The sequence below is a fragment of the Limulus polyphemus genome, unplaced genomic scaffold (genome assembly GCF_000517525.1).
Source record: "Limulus polyphemus unplaced genomic scaffold, Limulus_polyphemus-2.1.2 Scaffold461, whole genome shotgun sequence".
Classification (NCBI taxonomy): domain Eukaryota; kingdom Metazoa; phylum Arthropoda; class Merostomata; order Xiphosura; family Limulidae; genus Limulus; species Limulus polyphemus.
Window position 1 is genome coordinate 45,726 of NW_013666071.1, and position 18,778 is coordinate 64,503.

General features: G+C 34.5%; 1 protein-coding gene across 1 annotated transcript in view; it reads left to right on the plus strand.

The window, feature by feature from the left end:
- The window catches only part of LOC106458422, a gene marked incomplete at its 5' end in the record, with an annotated part of 72,385 nt that overhangs the window by 41,269 nt on the left and 12,338 nt on the right, over positions 1–18,778 (plus strand). Inside the window, 5 exons of the mRNA XM_022384637.1 lie at positions 3,193–3,299; positions 4,323–4,487; positions 7,200–7,396; positions 7,778–7,904; positions 16,813–17,015. Coding sequence (XP_022240345.1) covers positions 3,193–3,299; positions 4,323–4,487; positions 7,200–7,396; positions 7,778–7,904; positions 16,813–17,015 — 799 coding nt within the window. The remainder of the gene's footprint in view (positions 1–3,192; positions 3,300–4,322; positions 4,488–7,199; positions 7,397–7,777; positions 7,905–16,812; positions 17,016–18,778) is intronic.

Below are 18,778 nucleotides of genomic sequence, written 5' to 3' on the forward strand. Positions count from 1 at the left end.
AAAAAACTAAATTTATTAAAATTAACAGGCTTTATGTTTCTTAAACTACGTGCATTTATGAAAGTTCTTATGAAGTTTCAAACAATTTCATCCACTAGTTTTATTGTTGTAATGAAATATAGCAAGACTTGCATTGGCTACACAGAAAGGTAGTAGCTGGTAGAGATCAGGTTAAATAGAACCTGTTAGAAAAGAATAAACCCATCAGCACAATTTTTCTAGCTAATATTTATTCACGTGCAACATCAAACAAATCCCAATGGAAAATAAAATGAGCTACCAAGTCCCCAAACTTTACTCCATATGCAGTATCTGTAATTATTAACTACATGCTGTATAACAATATGTTGGCAAACAGCATTTTATATGCGTAATAAAGTGATTTATTTTGGGGGGAATGTGCTATATATTGACATGACATTAGTCTGTCTTATTTGGGCATGCCCTGAGAAATATTTTCAGAGCTGGGAGCTAGCCCCAAAACTCAGGAGCCAGGTGTGCCTAACCTAACCTCACTACTATTTGTACTTGTAAATGGGGTCTTCACTAGTGCCTTCATTATCTGTGCCTCAGATGTTTTTAATAAAGTATTTTCATTTCAAAAATCTCGATTTTATTTATGTAATCCCTAAAACCTACTAAATATATTTCAAAAGTTTTTTGTTTTTTTTTCACTAAAACTGTATATTTTATCTGTTGTTGTCTCTACCCTAACTTTATACAAAGTTGGTCAATTTGAGTAACCTAGCAACCACCAAAAAAAAAGAATCGAAATAAATCTAAATTACTTTTTTTTCTTTCTAGAGTGACTGTAATATGACATTACATTTGTTTCTCATAAATAGCTTTACACTGATAACAATAAACATCTATTTCTGCTTAAATTTTATTGTTTTATTTCCCTTTGAACCATGAATTTGTGCCATTGTAAGTTGTAAATCACTTGGTGAATGTGCAGCTCAAATTATGCTATCGATGATCTATATTATTCGTGAGCTACTTGCAAGTTGCTTGCAAGCGTACGTCATGAAAAATTGTATTACGTTATTATTATTTATTTCATCTAATCTAAGCTTAAATAACTTGAAATGTTTCCTATTTTTACATTTTAGTTACTTTTATAATAATAAATACAGAATACACATGAATAAAATACTTAACTGGGTTTACTTTTTTTTTTTTTTGCTGTTGACTGTTGATGACACTTAATCTTACTTTTTTATACCAATGGTAGTATTGCGCTAAATACTTTTGTATGTAATTGAATAATGCACCAAAGAACACAGAATAATAATAATATGCAAAAAGTAGACAATGTCCTATAACTTTCATGATTTTTCTGGTTTTCTAACTATGCGACAAAAACCATTAAACTTCATCTAAGCTTGTTGATGTGTTTCCTGTGGGAATTAAGCTTGAACTGAAAGTGAAATTTACAATTATCTTTACAGAGAATAATATAATATAATACACCATTTGATAGATGAAAACCTTGGCTTTCTATTGGTTATAAATACTGTAGCACTGAATGTTGGAGAGAACTATTGGCAATTTCTGAAAGAGAGGATGTGACAGGTTGGCATGGCAAGAGGGATCTGGTTGTCTATTTCATAGCTTTGTAACTAAATAAAATTTAAAGTTATGAATATTATGCTTTGCTTGAGCGATGACAATATTATAATGAGTAATTTATGTTAAATTTCATACTTCTTGGAGGGTTGGTAAATATATTACAGAAGCGGGGATGTCTAAGGAGTAAATGTCACAATTCTCACACTAGGGGAAATTCTATACTTTTTTTAATATTATAATATGGATTATTAACTACATTTTAAGCTATATTTATTTGTATACTGTAATTAAATTTTGAATGTAACACACTAAATCCCTGTGGCATGTGCAGAAAGTGATGTTTGCAGAGAGAGGGTTAAGTTGATTGTCCTGAAAGTAATAAACTCATCAAAATTAGAGTTTCCGATTATTACTCTTTTCAGTTATTGCAACTATCCAAGCAATCGAAATGTTGCAATGAAAGTGGCTTGTCCCATCTTTGTTATTGAAAAGCTGCTAAGGCTATGTGCCACTGTAGTGAAGGCAACTGGCTGGCAGCACCTACTGACAACCTTTTTTGAGAACACTGTACTAATCAAGTGATCAAATGTAATTGATTTATGGGGCCGTCACTTAATCAATTAGCACTGCAATCTGCACGTGCTACTCTGAACTTGCCTTTACTGGTCAGTATGCTTGTTTTTACCCTCACTCCTATCAAATAATTTTTTTACTTTTTTATGAATATAAAATATATATGTACATTTACAGATTGTAATTATAAAGAATGGTTGTGTACATTAACAGCCCATCCCTTACATGCACATAAAACATTGTAACACAATGGTAAACACAGTGGTTAAAACTCAACAATCCAATTACAAGACTTGCCACGGTATTTTTGGGGGGTCTGGAATGGCCTATTGGTTGGGCACTTGACTTATAATCTGTGGATCATGAGCTCAAAACCCTATCAATGGTAAACACAGTGGTTAAAACTCAACAATCCAATTACAAGACTTGCCACGGTATTTTTGGGGAGTCTGGCATGGCCTATTGGTTGGGCACTTGACTTATAATCTGTGGATCATGAGCTCAAAACCCTATCATTGAACATACTCACCCTTTCAGTTATGGGGATTTTATAATGTGATGGTCAATCTCATTATTTGTTGGTAAAAGAGTAGCCCAAGAGTTGATGGTGGGTGGTGTTGACTGTTTTCCCTGTAGTCTATTATTTTTAAATTAGAGATGGCTAGCATAGATAATCCATGAGTAGCTTTGCACAATATTCAACAAAAAAAAGAATAAATGTTTTTTTGGCAGAGCTAATTCATGAGAATTACATTTTTAAGCCTATAAATTTAACAGTTCTTGTATGTGATTCTGCATTTGATTAATGAAATCACAAGATTTTACAGAAAAAAATAAATTTTGGAATCTTAAAATCTACAGGAACAATGGTCTATAAGCTATGTACCTAGACAAGAGTTGGCTATTTTTAACAGATTCCTTAATGTAAAATTTTCTGTTGAACACAAGCAAAATTTTATATACACTATCTCCACCATAGATGTAATATGTAAAGTTAAATATCTTCCTGAAATACGCACTGTACATCAATATTCATATCACGTATAGCAAATCATCGACTCCCAACCACCACCTGTGGATGAAGCGATTGTACTGAAACTTCACAACTTTTTCCCTCTTGCAAGTGTTGAACACATCAAGGGATTATTACGGAAGTAAGTTACATGTAATATGACATCTGGATTCCTGCAGTTTAACTGTATTTGAAATGTAATATTTTTGTAGAATTTTATGAAGTAAAATTTAAACTAGAATTGGAAAACCTGTGTTAAAAATTTATTCATTATAAGATTGTTTGACATAAAAAATAAAAGTATTAAAAGGACTTAAATTTCCACATTTCTCTAATTATGTGACTAGAATATTAGTGTTTTCTGAAAGTTTCTTAAGTTATATGTAATGCTGATTGGTGTGTGGTGCACATTTCTTTTTCTTAGTGAATAAAAAGACCCGGAACTTCAGGCAGATTTAAAACTATTTTCATGACTCATCACTTTTGCTGTCAACTTTCATAAGGAGTTCAGTTTGCTGTGAGAAACACAAAATTATATTTTCTCTACAGAATTTGTTGCCATTTTCAGTGGAGCTCTCCATAAAGGTTTAAAGCTGAAATGATGAGCCTGTAAAATAGTTATAGATTTGTTTAGAGTCACAGATTGCTTTATATACATGTGGATAAAAAGGTTTTTGGATTTGTTTACTCAACTATTCTAGTGTGTTACTAAGTGTTTAATATATGTTTATATTCATAACATTTCTTTCTTAAAGACAAACATATTAAAATTAATGTCCTGTTTTCATGAGAAGGCATAAAAATTTTTATCTGTGGAACTACAGATAAGGTTTTTGTGGATATAATACATGTTAAACTTACTATCAAATCATAAGCATCACACATGTGATACAGTCTTGTTTCACAGTTTCAATTTGTAATTAAATAGTTTAGTGTATTTCAAAGCTATTATCCTTAGGTAACCTTATAATTTGAATACAGGTACAGCTTCAGTGATTTAATTTTGTTTTTATTACTTTCATTTATTCAAAATGAAAATTTTTTCCTTATGTGGAAGACATTGAATGTAAAAATATTAAAATAAAATAATTCAAGTTAGATTTTATATCTTTATAATAGATTATCTATGTTACCATTATAAATCTGATCATTCTCCTGCTGTTAGACACAATGGCCAAGAACATGATGTCATCAGTGCTTTAGTTAGTGGTAGTAGAGGATCAAGTACCAACCAGAGTCCCCATACAGGTTCACCTAAAATGAAACTGCGCTACCTGAAATTGGTGTTTCCTGAAGCTGATGAAGCTGTGCTTTTTGATGTGTTGAATAAGTATGTTTTTCACAAATGTTGTTAGAAAAATAAAGAAGTGGAAACTTTGAGTGACAGTTTGAATAAATTTGTGAACTTTTCTTTAAATTGAAGAAACAAAGTGATCATATACTGGCAAGCAACACTGCTTAAATATTTGAAATGCAAATTGTAAAAATAACAAAATAATGTAATAGTATTCAACAATTATGCAATTGCATAAAATAGTAAACAGGTAACAGATTGTCTTCATTCAAATGTTCTAGTGTCAGACAATAAGTAACATCGACCATTTAACATAAAGTGGGTACTTTGCACTTTAGAATCCAGAAGCAACACCCCTGTGCTCTGTGACAATCTCCTGTGTGGATTCTATCTTTTATATCTGCAGCATGCCACTAGTATGTAGTTTAAATTTTTCATTCACTAAAAACTTTTAAGACTACCTTGGTGATATTGCTTTTATTGATATCACTTAATATTTATGTGGTTAGGAGAAAAAATGTAATACATGGTTTTCTTATGAACTCTATTTTAACATTTTGAATAGAATTTTACTTATCCTAAAAAAAGGGTTTGGTATAAATGTTGCTGTTTTTGATTATGAATGAGCATAAAAACACACAGCTCTTTTATCCAAAAGAAAAAGTTTTGTAACCCTATGTTATTATGTGAAACAAGAGTATTACTCTTAGTGGATCAAGCATGAACAACATAACAAATGGAACTAGAATTAATCTAAAAAACTATAAGAAAATATAATAATAAATTTATAAAAAACTACTAATTTGAGGTACTGGTTATTGACTTTAAAGTAAAAGAAGAAAGCATTAATAAATAATAGGACAGACTGTGTGGTTGTCACAGGGTACAACATTGGTTATTTTTGCCTTCAGGCTGCTTCTTTATACCATACTAATATCAAAATGTTCAAACACATGACTCATTTCCACATGAAACTTTTGTATTCTTGAATACAGAATGAAAGGTCCGAATCTCCTCTTTCTGAAGGTTATTTATTTAAAGCAATAATCCTTTTTAAAGTTAAGAACCACTCAAGGTTCTCAAGAACTATATGGGTGGTACAGTAAATATGAGTTAAACCAATATATTCATAATTGAACAAAGAGAAGGCATACAAACATAAAATAAATATCGAGTTAACCAAAAAGTATAAACATTTGATAAATACAAGCCTAAAAGTGAAAATTTTTTTTTGCTTATAAATCCTGAAAAGAAGAATTTAACAGTTCACACCTCCTAGAGATATGACAGAAGTGAAAGTTTGAATGTTCTGAATTTTTATTCACAAAATAGACTAAATAATGCAAAAGTATCAATTCTAATATATATATATTTTTTTTATGTCAAAATTTGTTGAAGTAGAATTAGAATTACATTTCTTTATGTAATTTTCAAAGTTGAGTTGTGAGTTGCATAAGAGTGACCTGGGTGATTCTTTGGGCCAGAAAAGGTTAATTCTAACTTCTACAAATTCATATAGTTGCATTCATGTGAAATACTCTTAACTAAGAAGAGAATAAGACACTGGGAGTCTGAGAATTCTTTACTTCCAATATTTTAGATAAAATGTAAAAATATATTCCAGGCTACTGAAGAACTCTTAATCACAATTTTTTAGCTACTAGATCTTAATTCACTGAAATAATGTTCATAATTTCAACCACTGTCACTCATTTCCACAGTAATCTAGTGATATTCATTTTTTTAAATTTAATAATCTTCTTTTCTCAAGCATTGCACTTTTTTCAGTGAAAGCACTCTATTTTATATTTTTACTTGTATTTCATCAGTGTTTTCTTTTTTAAATTAGTTTCATGTTACTTAAGTTTTGTTTTATTGACATTTTAGTGGCTATTTTTTAGCTTTCTACATACAAATTGGTACTATAAATACTCCTTTTTATTGAAGTGGTTTTGAAAGTATTTGATGTCAGTGGACTAGCAATCAGTTAACAGAGTGAACAATTTATTTATTTTTTTAAACTGATGCCTAGTTGTTAAAAATTTAATACCAAATGATTGACTCAAGCTTATAGAATGTTTTAGGATTAACTGAAATGTATGAGCTAGCTTGTCTATAATTGTTTGACCCTGATTTTCAAAAGAGACACAGAACTCAAGCTCTTTCAAATAGTGAACTATTTGAAAGCACTCAAGTTTTGGGTTTCTTTTGAAAACCATTACAACTTTTATATGTGGTCCTTTGTGCTAACTTCTTAACCAGAATTGTTTGTGCCTGATAATTGAACAAATAATGTTCAATGTGGGTAAAATGGAGATCTCATATTATAAATGTCAGTTTATTTATTTTAATTGTTCACTTATTTTATGCATAGTTATTGAAGCTTATAGTACTAAATATATGTGTTTGAGCTATTACTGTTATGAATTGTGTAAACAGGTAAGTAAATTATAAATGACAGTGTGGATCATGTAACTGATGATGCCAGTATTTGATATTTTAAAATATTTCTCTCTTTCGATAAAAAATGCATAAAGTAATTCATTCAAAACTGTTGTCAGTGAAGAATAAACAATGAACAAAAACTTTAATTTATTAGTGAATTTTTTAACATCTAGTTTGAGTTTAGGGTAAGTTAATTGCATAGTATTAGAATAATTCTGAAAGTGATTAGTTGTTTGGGATAGGGTTTAAGAAACTTCTGTATATTTTAAATATAATTTTGCAAAAGAGAGATGCTTTTTACAGCTGTGATAATAATGCACAAGAAGCCTCTACTCGGCTCACCAATATGGGTTACAAAAAACGAGATACACCTATATTACGTCCCAACAGCAGCAGCCAGCATGCAACACCCCCGCCTAAAACCGAGGTTCAGCGTCCTTCATTGCCGATGGAACGTCCATCCCCACCAGTCATGTTGAATCCTGCTGATAGAAACAAGGGTAAGCTTAAATTAGAAGAAATATTTAATATTTTAAATGGTTCAAGAATAGAAGACTGAAAGTAGTTCATCTTTCATCTTTGTTTTCTCTTCACAACTCTGCATTATTTCATCAACTTGCATATTTTGTATTATTGGACTAGGTCTGACAGTTTTATCTGTAGTGGTTAACAGCTAAATACTTGTAGTTATAGTATGCATACAAAACTTAAATTTTAAATCCTTATGGGAACTGAAGTGGTACATCTAACAATATTATAGGAACAGTGTCAGGGCTGTAATCATCAATAGGTTTACAAGTATACATATAGATGATAATGTTTTTTTGATAGGAAGAATATTATTTAGCTTTATATTTCACAGTTTCTCCTTTTATTTATAGTACAAGCATCTCTTCAAGAACAGTTTCCAGGAGTGGCCAGAACCTTGATAGGCTTAGCCTTGGAAAGTTCAAATTATAATGAAGAGCGTGCCAGGCAGTTTTTGATGGCCATGACACCCCAAGACAGGTATGTATTGTAGTATTGTAATTGTTAAGCTGGATGCCAAGGAGAAAAATAAATGTTGATTAGTGTCTTCAGATATTCTGTTTTGCTTTTAATACCATTGAAACTAACTTTGTTTTCACATTTGTCTCTGTTTCAGTTTTAGCAATAATTTTATAATAGTGTAAGTTATCTTAGCAGTTTTATTTTGTCTTATTTCTTTCACTGCGGTAAGAAATGGAGTTGGTAGAGGAGGTTAAGAATATATTCATTGAGTTGTCCTTTGTTTAGAAAGAGATTTTCTTTCAAGGGGGTGAAACTGCTTGATGGGACTAACTAAAATGAAGCAGATAGGAACTTGCTACTAGTGAGATGCTGAACTACAGTACAGGAGGGAAGAAGCTAAACAGAAAATGCACATATGTGGGGTAGCACACACTTTGGCTGAAACGTTCAGAGTTGAACACCATTCAACATGTTTACATAACCAGCAACAACAGCAGGGGTGGCATATGAGAGGCTTGGGAAGGCTTTGCTTCCTCAAATATACTATCCATCACAGAGCATTATCCTCCTCTACTCAAAAATATTTTACAGAGCAAAAGAGAGTGTATATGCATAGTGATTCTTTTTACCTGGCAACCACTTATAGAATAAATAGCCTACTCAAAAAAAAAAAGACCCACTTGCTGCCTCTGAGCAACAGCACTGAAATATCATTTCAGAAATGCATTTTATGAAAGAACAACACACCATGGCTTCAGTACAAAATTAATAATAAACTTGTGCTTGCGCTTACCCAAATATAGTCACTAGGTAACTTACTATCATGAATATTAGTAGCTAAATTTATACATGTTAGCTATAATGTATTGCTATATTTGATCAACTGAAGAAGTCAACTGTTTTTACGTTATGACAATTATTGCTCATATCTTACCAGTCAAACCCAAAAAACATCACAGAAACAAAGCTAGATTTCATCTACTTGGCACTGTTTGAATTCACTGTATTAATTATGAGCTTGTTCTTGATCTTAGCCTTCCCATTTCACTTCAGTTTTACATTCTTGTAACTCTACCATTTTTGTAATTTTTAAATATTGAAGACACATGCACTGAACAATTATGGGTGAGTTACTACTTGCTGAATTGTGTGACAAGACAAGTGGAATTATTTTTAGGAACTTGAAAGTATAAAAAAGCAACATCATAAAGTGTGGGTATGCAATGTAAGTAAATTATTTTTGAGCATACATTACTAACACATACTGAGGTATTTAAAGTCCTTCCCATTTTCTCCATATTTTAAAAAGCATGTCATTTGTGCTGGTGGATATTAAACTCGTTTGTTTCTTTGGACCTAATTTTCTATATAACCTGTATCCCTTTTAAGCAAATTAAGAATGTATATATTTTAAGATAATTTCACTGAAATTCATAAATATGCACAATTTTCCCTGTCATTTGTATTTGAGGATCATTTTCTTAACATAGTCTTTTATTTGTTATAGCTTCTGTAGTCACTCAACTTTTACATCCACTATTAGCAGTACAAAATCAATAAAATGGAAATTCTTCTTTTTTAACAATTTTTTTCCTGATGTAATTATATGATGTTAAACACTTTTAACTGTAGTTAAGTTCTTAGTGCAAGTTCCAGCCCTTCTAATTAACAGTACTTCATTTGATTTTATGAAGTAACACCACAAAAAATACAAATTTATAGAGTTATTGGGATATTTCATAATGAAATTACTGATTACAAGAAGAATATCTGTCATTGCTTTGTGTTGTGGCTGAAATCTTTCATTTTGGGATTATCCAGTTTGTTTGTGACATATTGCTTGTTTTACAGGTCTATCTCAAATCAAAGGTGTTATGCTGCAGGATCTTGCACTTAATGTTTGAACTGTGCTAATTAAAACTGGAACAAGAACTTTGTAGGATTTGCTTATATAAAAAAAAAGATAGACAAATTTAGGGAACACTAATTTCCCCAGTGTCTTTGGACTAGGACGATTATTCCAAACTATAATAACAAAAAACTGTTGTGTCTGTACTAATAAATGCAACCAAACTTGCTAATCAGATCTTCTGATTACTTTGAAATAAATATTGGGTCAAAGATCAAGGTAATAGAAGCTTTAGTTCTTCATTTTCCAACAATTATAAGATCCAAGTGTATTGAAAATAGATTACAGTGTCATGAGGAAACAAAAAATGATATCTATGGGAGTGAATGATCTGTTTTTTTGTGAATTAATAGAAATATGCACTTCATGAATCCAACTTTTATTGTATTATGATGTATATTTTAATTATGTCAGATGTTCTGAACTTATTACCTTCTAATCCTCTGGGAGAAGAGGGGAAGTTATGGTTTTATTTGATGTAAACAAATGTGCATGTACAAGTGTGGATGCATTGTTATCAGCCATAATATATGACATAGCAGCATAAAACTAAAAGTGTAGATTGAAAATCAATATATATATTGCATATAAATGTTGGTTAATTTACTCAATTCAGGCAAAAGGTATGGTATGGTTATTTTTTATTTCAAGGCTGTTGGCTGTTTGCCATCTCTTTGTTATTGCATATGCTCTGCCAGGAGAAAATGTGTAGCTAAATAACATACACAGTTATATAAATATTCATGAAAGCTATGCTGTATTTGGAGGCTAAACTGTCAAGAATGTGCTTTGACAAATCATATTGAGTCACCATTAACAGTGTATTAAGTAATAAAGTGAAATTCATTTTATTACCTTAATCACGTAGATTTTGTCATTTATCCATATATACTGGACATATATGTAATAATTTGACTGGGGGCTTCTTAAATTCAAAAATGTTTTAAATGACATATCCCTTACATATGAACACCTATATTTTGTAAGATTTCTCTCAAAGTTGCTCAAATTTTTGGTAGTTTTATCTAGAAGATTGGGTATGCTATGCCCACATTTCTGCTAGTTTTAATATTAAGGCTTATATTTGAGAAAAGTATTCAGTCTATGAAGTATTTATTAAAGTTACATTCACGCTTTTTGAACAACTAAATCTACTCCATGTTGAGAAAAACTAATCTTATAAATTCAGAAGCAAATACTCACCTCAACACACAGAATAGCTTCTTTCCTCTTGAGTTCACATGATCTACCAAAGCGATTTGCAAGCCATCAGCCTTGTGAAAACTCTCGCATGAAACCACATGAATTTGCGCCACTGCAGGATGATGTAATCATGCAACAGTACCCTCTACCAACAGGAGTGCAACACATCTCCATGCTCAATGATTCCCTCTACATTTGTTCTCGTGAATTCTCATTCTTTTACTCAATACTGTTGTGAACAGATGTGTTTTAAGTTTCTTTGATTTTGGGACTTTTTCAGCTTTTTAACTTTCACTTCATTGAGTTTTAACATGCTCAATATGAATTCACAATTTAATGTGAACTCTTTTTCTCCTGATATGAATGAATATATTCCTCACCAGAACAAAATACTAATAATTTGGTGGGAATTTCTGTATTTGTGGAAGATGTGACAGCCATTGTCCAACATGTGGTTGGGTCCATGATGCAGCTAGGAGACCCTCTGCTTTAGTCCCTTTATCTCACTTCTCTTCCCTTTCTTTCAAGCTTGATGTTGAGGAGGATGAATTTGAGTGCTTTTTCTGCCTCCAGGTTTTGATTTGGAAGCATCCTTACCTATTGAAGACACTCAGTCTTCGTAGGATTTTCAAAACCTTATTTCTCAGGTATGTACAGTTCTCTCTCTCTCTCTCTCACACTTCCTCTGATTCTTCCCAATTTTTATCACACAGCCTTTCTAGTGATTTCTTTGTTCTTCCTTCCCCCAACAGTGCTGTAAATGTCAAACCATTTCTAGATCAAATTCCTTCCCACAACCTTGTGATGCCTTGTCTCCATCTCCCTCTTATTTTCATGAATATGGTCACTCAAACTTACCATTCCTTGGTACCCAATTTTTGGAGCCACCTTTGCCAGTTTAGAGGGTGGATTCATTATTAGCTATTTCACTGTCTATTGCACAATTTTCCTGAATTCAAGCCTTTCTCTCTACTCTCTTTAGGTACCTCTCTTCCCATCATCTTTTTCTCTACAATGGCCTGTTTTTGATCCTCTGCTCCTTCTCTTCCCTTCATCTTTTTCTGTACAATGGCCTGTTTTTGATCCTCTGCTCCTTCTCTTCCCTTCATCTTTTTTTGTACAATGGTCTGTTTTGCATCCTCTACTCCTTCTCTTCTCACTTAGTTCTTTTTTTGGTGGGATCTTTAGGGAAACGATACCCTATTTTATCAAATCCATTTTCTTTCTTCTGGGAGCTTTGTTTTGCTCCTTTTCTTTGTCCAGAGGTTTTTAGTGGCATTCCTGATTCTCTTGAATCATGAGTTAAAGTTATTTGCTATCAATCTTCTCTTACCACCTTAGTTTCCCATTTGTCCTAATCTTTCTCCTCCACTTCTGACTGTCATCCTTGCCCTTTTACCACTCCCCATTCTTCTCCTCTGTCCTATTCTACTTCCATCTGATATCTCACCTGCCTACCTAATCGCCAGTAGCTATCTGGTTGGTTTGGGCACATTTCTTTGATAACAAATAGGTTATACAAGTTCTTTCCCACAAGCTTTCCCACCTGTTGCCTTTCATCACCAATTCAGTCCTACTTACCTGCAATATCTAGAGGGTAGAGGGCAGTATTGGATTTGTTGAAAAAACAGGTTATTGAGAGGATTCATGACCTCTCCCCAGGTTATTACTCCCACCTCTTTGTTGTCCCAGAAAAAACTAGGGACTGGCACCTGTTTATGAATGTTTTCTAAATCAACCATTTGTCCTACTTCTGCAGTTCATTTATGGGTCTTCAAGTATCTGGTGACCAAAGTTTGTGCCTGTCCTTCACATTCTGTGCTAGAGGTTATATGTCTTTTGGAAACCGTAACATCTCTTTAACCCCTCTTTCCACTTGCTGTGTTAAGGAACCAATGGAACCTTTCCAGGGATCCACTGCCCTCACTAGTGCTCCTCCTTCCTTCTGTACTGAAGGGTCTTGCTAGGTGGCTAGCCTGCTTCAATACCACCTCTGGTGCTCTTTTCCCATACCATACCTACACCTCTTCATGGATACTTCTTTCTCTGGATGGGGAGCATTCCTGAATGACTGTTGGACTATGGGTTTTTGGACCCTGGAAGAGTGTTAGCTACATATCAGTGCCTTCAAACTGCTCTTTCTTTTGGGGGCATGCTCTTATTTCCTTCCCCTTTTTGTGGATCATTTGGTTATGATCCATTCGGATAATTCCATGGTTTTGTCTCATATCAACTGCTTAGGAGGCACCCAATCCAGAACCCTCTGCTTTAAGACATTGGATCTTCTCTCTTGGGCCCATTTCACTTGGGTGAGTTTAATAGCCTTTCATGTTACAGGCATGCTAAACATTGTCACAGACCATCTTTCTTGATGAGACCTCATCCCACCCATGCCATGGTCCATCCATCCTCAAATCTTCCATTGGATCTGTTCCCAACTCTGAATGCCCAAATTGGTGCCTTTGCCACACTCCTCAAAACCAAACTTTTTGGTCTTTGGTACCTCATCCCTCAGTCAGGACTTTTCCAATCTCTTCCTTTATGCCTATCCTCTTCTCTGCCCCCTTCCTTAGGTCCTTGCACTGATTTGAGACTCTCCTTACAGAGTTCTGTTAGTAACCCCTTACTAGCCTGCCCAACCATGGTTACCATTATTCTGTCTTCTCTCATCTAACCACTCATGTCTCTTATTCAACAAGGAGTGATATCCCTTCATCTTCATATCTGGGATTTATCTGGTCCATCGCATGTTGAGCTATAGTATAGCTTTATTTCTGTCCTTCTTTTTTTGCTCTTCCATTTCCTCTGTGTTCCAGTGTAAATGGCATGCTTATTGCTGTTTGTCTATCCCTCACTATTTTCCCCTGCCTGACAAACCTTAGAACAACATATTTTCTTCACTTGGCTATTTGACCGTGGCTTGTCTGTCTTTACCATTGCGGGTTATCAGGTAGTGCTATTTACCACATTCTGCCTTTTCTGGTACTGTAAAATTTTTTCTTCACCTGTCCTTACCACCCTCTTCTATTCCTTCCTTATCCACAGACCTTCTTTTCCTATTCCCTTATCTGACTGGGACCTAAATGTGGTTCTTCATACTCTCACCTGGGACTTTTTTGAAGCTTTTGCCACTTGCTTCTTATATCATCTCTCTCTCAAAATGTATTTATTTCTCCTTCTTGCCAGCAGTCACCATTGCTCAGATGTGTATGCCATAGATTCCTCCTTTACTCTCTACCATTGCACTTACCTTCTTTACCTAAACTGATCCTTCATCCTTGAAATTTCCACTTTTTTCCCATATCCCTTCTTTCTATGATCTTTCTGACCTGGACAGACTCCTGTGTCCCATTTGGGCCATTTGTTGCTATATATCTTGCACTTCCTCCTTTTGGGGTTTCTGTTACAATCTTTTCATTCTTTCAAACCCCTCCTGTACTAGAAACCTTTCCTACCACCCTTACCAAATGGATCTGCCAGATTATCCATATGTTTTACTTCACTTTGGGGGTGGGTGATCATCAGCTCTTCAGTGTTTACTCTCACCAGAATCGACACCTTACGCATTCTTTTGCAGCCCATTTTCACCATCCTCTAGAGGATATTCTCCAGGCTTTCATGTGGTCTACCCACACACCTTCGTCACCCACTATCTACACCACTTGACTGTTCATTTCTGGAGGGATTTAGACTTCTGCCCATAGCCATCCTTCAATACACATTTCGACTTTAAACAGGAGAGTGTACTTATATTTTTCTTACTCACTACTAATTTATTATAGGATCCCATGACAATTACTGTTGCCTTCCAGGGTATACTTACCCAAAATCTGAATCGAGCCAGGATAATGGAAGGCACTCTTACCATCTGCCTTGGCTCTACAAGTGTGAATTGTGAGATTGGGTGTTCTTGCAAGACCACTTGAGGTTTTCTTGTTCTATTTCTTTCTATATTAATCTATATTACATTTCACGTCTGATCCAGGCTGTACCCATTCTGTGGACTATCATGGAAAAATTCAAAATCAAAGTTGTGTTTCTGCCCACTTCTCTGGCTAGCTGTTGCTGACATTTGAAAATAGAGTTTTGCAGTCACCCATTGCACTGTCTTTAGTAAAAAACATTTCCAGACTGAAGGACCAATGGGGAGTTGGGCACATTTTGAGGGTCTCCCCTACACAATTCCCCCCCCCCCCCCTTTCATTGAGTGGAGCATGGAAGACCCTTGCCACTTACCAGTTCCCAGCTACTGGGGTGGTGGACCATGGGGAATCTTCACCGATTGAAACCTAACTGCAGGGGCTTGAACAAGGTGTCCCTCTATTGGTGAGAAGTGGGGGCTGATGGTGACACAGAAGTGTACTGCAGATAATGCCAGGTATAAAACTATGATACATCATAATCTTTAGGTGTACCAATGTTACAGCTCACTATTTTGGTCCTTTATATATCTATTTATTTTACAAATCCTACTCCTACAGCCAAATTATGTCCAGTAGAGTTGAGGTGATCACTCTCTTTGTGGTCCATTCCACCTGTTACTGAAAAACAAACAAACAACATCCCACTCCTTCAGCTGGTATGCAGCCCATAGAGAGTAGTGGTCGAAAGGAGGTATATTCTAATATGGGGCCTGTAGAAACTGATGGTAGAGTTGTGGTGACCACACCATATATACAAATGATGTATTGTTCACCCTACTTCCACAGCAGGTGAAGGGCCCATAGTAACTTATGGTTGAGTAGAGGTTTATATAAGTATCCATACTGACATGATGCTATACAGTGCCCTCCTTCTACATCTGGCATAAGGCTTGTAGTGTCTCACGATAGAGGAGGTAAACACGGATGCTAATCACAAATGCCTTTCTCGTTCAGCTGGTTTTGACCTATTGAGTCTGATAGTGAGCACACAAGGTACAGTCTGAACAAGCCTCAACCTCGCTACACAGATTGGCTGTCTGACAGCTTGTGTGTGAGTACTCAGGTGGCCATGTACCTATTTTTGCCTGTTCTTGTGACACATTTATGGTTTTTCTGCCTCTTCTGTTTTTGTACGTGGGTGAAGAGTATATCCTGGATGAGAAGAGATCTGGTCTCCCATAAGTGTGCTCCTATTAAGCCCCTGCCATTGGATGTTTTCTGAAGGTAGCTCATCTAGGTAATCTTTGCACTGGTCCCTCCATCTCAAAATTGGATGCTAGCTATTCTGTGTGAAAAGATGAGTATGTTTCATAAGTTAACATTTTCCAATAGATACTCACCTCTACACATGTTCCTACCCATCTTTCCCACTTCCCACATTTCTTTATTGCCTTGTCAAAGAATGAGAGCTCATGAGTGCAAATGTAGGAGTCATTGAGCATGGTGGTGTGTTAAACTTTTATTGGTGGAGAGTTCTGTTGCATAATTACATCATCACACAAGTAGCGCAAATTCATGAGAGATTAGGTGGGAGTTTTCACAAGGCTGGTGATTTGCAACTGTGGTAGATGATGCGAACTCAAGAGGAAAGAAGCTATCCTGTGTGTGGATGTGAGCATCTATAGGAAATACAGTAAAGCTGGACACTTAATAGTGTAATTAAGATACCTGACTACTGGGATGTCCCAGTTAAGTAAGGAAAAATTCAAAATAGTGACTAAATATATTGGGTAGGCTGTTACCATTTAATGGTGTTAATCATAACAAGAAACCAATAATAACAGGTATTAAAATAAAGCAATACAACTGGGGAGAGGACAAGAGACTCTATAACTGAGAAGATGATCTTTGACTGTATATCCTATTCCTGAAAGGCTGATTTCCATTTTAGCCCACGACAGGTCTCACATAGTGAAGTATCCCAGGGTGCAGAAATTCTTCCTTCTTCAGCTACTGAACACATCCTCCCTTCACTAACAGCAGAAGCTCCACCCGTCCCACCCCGCAGTAGACACCCCTCATCCTCTCAGGACTCAGCAGGTGATGGAGTGTCTCGGTCTAGGCATTCCAGTATGGAAAAACAGTCTGGAAGAGGTGAGTTTTCACATATTTCTTTGTAATTTAATAACTAGTAAAGTTTTTTCAGGTTTTGGTTTTAATATAATTTGTATGATTAACATTAAAAGGAAAGTGGTTGGAATTTGTGTGTGAAAGCAGTTGTTAAACATTTAGCATGAAATTTCTGGCATACATTTTATATGTTCTAGTTGAAGTGTTTTGTTTAGATTTTCTTTGTTTCATATATTTTAAGGTAAACTACATGAAAACAAAACTATTATTAATGCTTTTCTCAAGCTTAATAGATTAATTTAAAAATAAATTTATGATCATTAGAACTACAAGATTTCTACTACTATTTTTAGTCATATGTTTATGATTATTTTTATAAACAATAGATTTAATAATTTTCTAAAAGAGTATAATTCCCAATATGAAGCATATATTTGTGAATGTTTAATTTTTCCATTTATTTCTGCATTTCAACATTAAAATTCATCCAAGTAAGTGAATAATCTACTGGGATTTGTGTCAAAGAACCTGCTATTATCATCATCACAGTTAAAACAAATTCTAATCCAATTATATTCGACTTTGGAGTTGTATAGTGTAACAGGTTTTATCTTGTTGTTAAGTTCAACTTACACACGTTACAAATGAATATAGTTATTACGAGGATATTTTCTTATATGCAATTGTGGGTAAGGCTCACAAGCCACTAACTCGAGGAAATTTACATAAAGAACAAAGAAACAACTTGGAGACCAGGTAACATGAAACGTATATTTAATTGAACAAATTCCAGCAGTTTACATTAACATTTTTCTCTCTAACATTTGGACATCTCATGAACAATTCTTCTGCAATACTTATTAACATATCCATGATACTAAATAACTCATTAAGTAGCTTAACTCCTACCAGACCCTCTGTCATGATATACTTTATACTAATTACATTACCAGATGAAGTAGAGAAGGCATTTAAACTTACATGAAGTTTGAGTGGTGAAAGTTTTCTACAGATGCTAAGGCTGTCATCTTATCAAAAGATTCACTGAAGAGTGGAAGGGTTATCTTGTTTGTGCTGTTTCGCAGTCAGGTTGTCTGTCATGATCTGTTGGGCTCCCTCCCTGTGTGCCCAAACCATGGCTTCTTGTACTTATTAATAAGGTTCTAGGTGAAACCAAACCCTAACCACAGCACAAGTTTCATAACTTTTTGATTGGTTGTTGATTTTGTTCTAAGATGAACCAAAACCATAACTACTGTTCCTGGGTTCCAATTGATTATTCCTCATGTACCAGTAAAGCATCATCTCAGCATTGGGAAATGTTGTCAACTTGTATGTTTTCCTTCTTTATTTTCTCAGGGTTTGGCATTTCCATATCAGTTTCTCTGACATGAATCCAGACCATTCATTGTATATGTTTCCTTCCACACATCCCCACTCTGTAGGCTCAATTTTAATGTTTTTGTTTCTCTGAACTCCTCCCTGAACATGGTGTGAGATATTTCTCAATATTTTGATAGTACACCCTAGACTCCATAAATTTCTGGCCAACCTGTTGATTTAATGGCTTCTGATTCCTGCTGGGAAAACAAATTGCTGGTTTTTCTCTTCTTTTTTTTTTTTATATCTAATGATCTAGGCTTGGAATGTATTTTCCATTATGCAGGTGTCTCACTGCTCTGAGTTTCCAAGTGTCCAAACACTTTTCATTAATTTGTTTGGTTGAACAGTACGTACTGTAGTTTTATATGGCAGTTCATTCTCTTTAATAATTACCAATGGAACTT